The sequence below is a fragment of the Halyomorpha halys genome, unplaced genomic scaffold (assembly GCF_000696795.3).
Source record: "Halyomorpha halys isolate HHAL.00 unplaced genomic scaffold, Hhal_1.1 Scaffold76.1, whole genome shotgun sequence".
Taxonomy (NCBI): domain Eukaryota; kingdom Metazoa; phylum Arthropoda; class Insecta; order Hemiptera; family Pentatomidae; genus Halyomorpha; species Halyomorpha halys.
The window spans coordinates 984,279-986,570 of record NW_027110545.1 but is presented as its reverse complement, the minus strand read 5'-3'; the positions used below and the strand labels follow the sequence as shown (position 1 = coordinate 986,570).

General features: G+C 37.7%; 1 protein-coding gene across 2 annotated transcripts in view; it reads left to right on the top strand.

The window, feature by feature from the left end:
* LOC106692901 (uncharacterized) overlaps positions 1–2,292 on the top strand; it is a gene marked incomplete in the record, with an annotated part of 226,376 nt that overhangs the window by 211,964 nt on the left and 12,120 nt on the right. For both annotated transcript variants that reach the window (XM_067048739.1, XM_067048738.1), the window contains 1 exon segment: positions 283–433. In XM_067048739.1, coding sequence (XP_066904840.1) covers positions 283–433 — 151 coding nt within the window.

Here is a 2,292-nt window from a genome sequence, read left to right as displayed (position 1 = left end):
CCAATCTAATTTTCTCAGGGGCCTCTGGTAATGTGACAAACTTAATACAGATGTTTTCATATCCGGGGACGCAGTAAGAGACTCCTACCCTAACCAGGTATTGGGTACAGATGGTAAAAAGCCTTAATAAACGACATATTGTTGAAATCATGGCTAATTCCTCGATACATAGCAATATGTACCTATTTATGAATTAGACAGAACATTTTTTGCAATCCAATATTATTTTTTTTACTTATATATATTGTACTATATTATTACTAATACATTATTATATTATAGGAGAGGAGAGCCAGAGATCTATGACGGAGAGAAGAGAACGCAGAAGACGCAGTAGAAGCGCAGCTGCGTCTCTTACGGGACTCTCCGACAACGAGGCGGGCTCGGACATTTACATCACGAGTCCGGCCTACAGGGCGCCTTCAGAGTACAGGTGAGCTTTTGTGGTGCGATAACTCGAGTGAGGACAAGTCCTATGATAGTAGTAAGGTGATACCGAACTATAGCCAGCCGAGAGGGAGGAGGGGTATATTAGAGTATTTTAAACTGAGGATTTTGATGGAACCTATTTAAAGTATGTTAAAAGTATTGAGCACGTTAAATGTGTTATAGCACGTATGGTATAAGCTCCAAGTGTGTGAATGTGCCAAGTATATTAAAGTCTATGAATTCATTTGAGATTAGAATGCAACTATACTCCCTTGGCATATTTTTTCGACTTTAGCATGGTCATGAGCCTCCCAATGCCGATACTAACATCTCAAATCCCATATCACAGCCTCAAAGAATGGTTTCGTAATTGGAGGATTAAAATAAATCTCAACAAATCCCATCGAATCACCTTTACCCATCTACGTAAACCTGCCGACTGCCCTACAGTCTCCTTTAATAACGTTACTCTTACCCCTGTAGAACAGATCCGCTACTTTGGACTACGTCTGGACAAACGACTAAACTGGAATCTTCACACAAGACTCAAAAGACAGGAAACTGCTCGTCGATTTCGACTATTACAGCACATACTAGACAAACGATCTAAACTCCCAGTTCACAACAAAAGACTGATCTACATGACTGTAATAAGGCCTATCTGACATTTAGTTGAGCTTTGGGGCTACACTAAACCTTCGAATTCCTCTCGTATCCAATCTTTACAATCCAAAATCCTCAATGCTCCTTATTTTGTTCCTAATAAAACCATCCATAAAGACCTAAATGTTCCTTATGTAACCGAGCTAGCCCGAACCAGATATCATTCCTTCCATTTCAAACTCCCTAACCTCCCAAACCCACTAGTTTCTAATTTGGCCTCCTCTTCCATTCCTGATAATCCTCCGAGGCGTCTGAACTGAGATCAAATTTACTAAATGTATTATAATGTAAAGTTGTAAATTGCAATAAATAAATAAAAATATCTCGAACGAAATAAGGCCAGCTTTTTTTCTTATTACTCCCTGCATGGTCATTTCTGACAAACAAAGGGATTATCTACAGGTAACCATCTTTTTTTAATCTGAGTGGGGGTCAAGTTTTAATTCTGTGGGTCCTCACGAAATAAAAGTTAATCTTTTAGGCCGGTTTCGAACAGCTGCCAGTGTAATGTTGCTGAGAACAGGTCTTGCAGAGCCAGTTGTTGACCAAGAGACATTTTAAGTTAGCTTAGCATGCCGATAACCTATGTGTGCCATTGGTGAATAGCTAACTCATTAGTTGTATCCAAAACTCCCCAATCCCGTTTCATAGCCTAATGATATAATGGTGTCATAAATAAAGGATTGAAACAAATCACCGCTAACCTTTTTCGTAAATCTGTAACATCCTGCTTTATAGAATCCTTTAATAATGCTCTATTTAGAGTTATATCTCGACGAACTACTTCTTTGGAATCCTCATACAAGATTGAAAAGACAGGAGACCTCGTAGATTCCGACTATTACAACAATTACTTGACAAATTGTCTAAGCTTCCAATTAATTAGAAAAGAATCATTTATATCACAATAATACAGTCTATTTAGAGTTGAGCTTTGGGGCTCCACTAAACCTTCCAAATCCTTACAATCTAAACTCCTTCGTAAATTGCTCAATGCTCCTTACTTTTTCACAAATAAGATAGTCCCTAATCTGAATCAGATATTTCTTTTTTATTTATTTAATGTAATTTACAACTGTACAAAATAATACAATAAGTAAATATGTTGTATGTTTCATATACACTTGAAAATCTTGGGAAGGAACCACCCATCGGTGGTACTTCAAGCATTAATTTAAATTAGAAGGTACCGTGGCCATC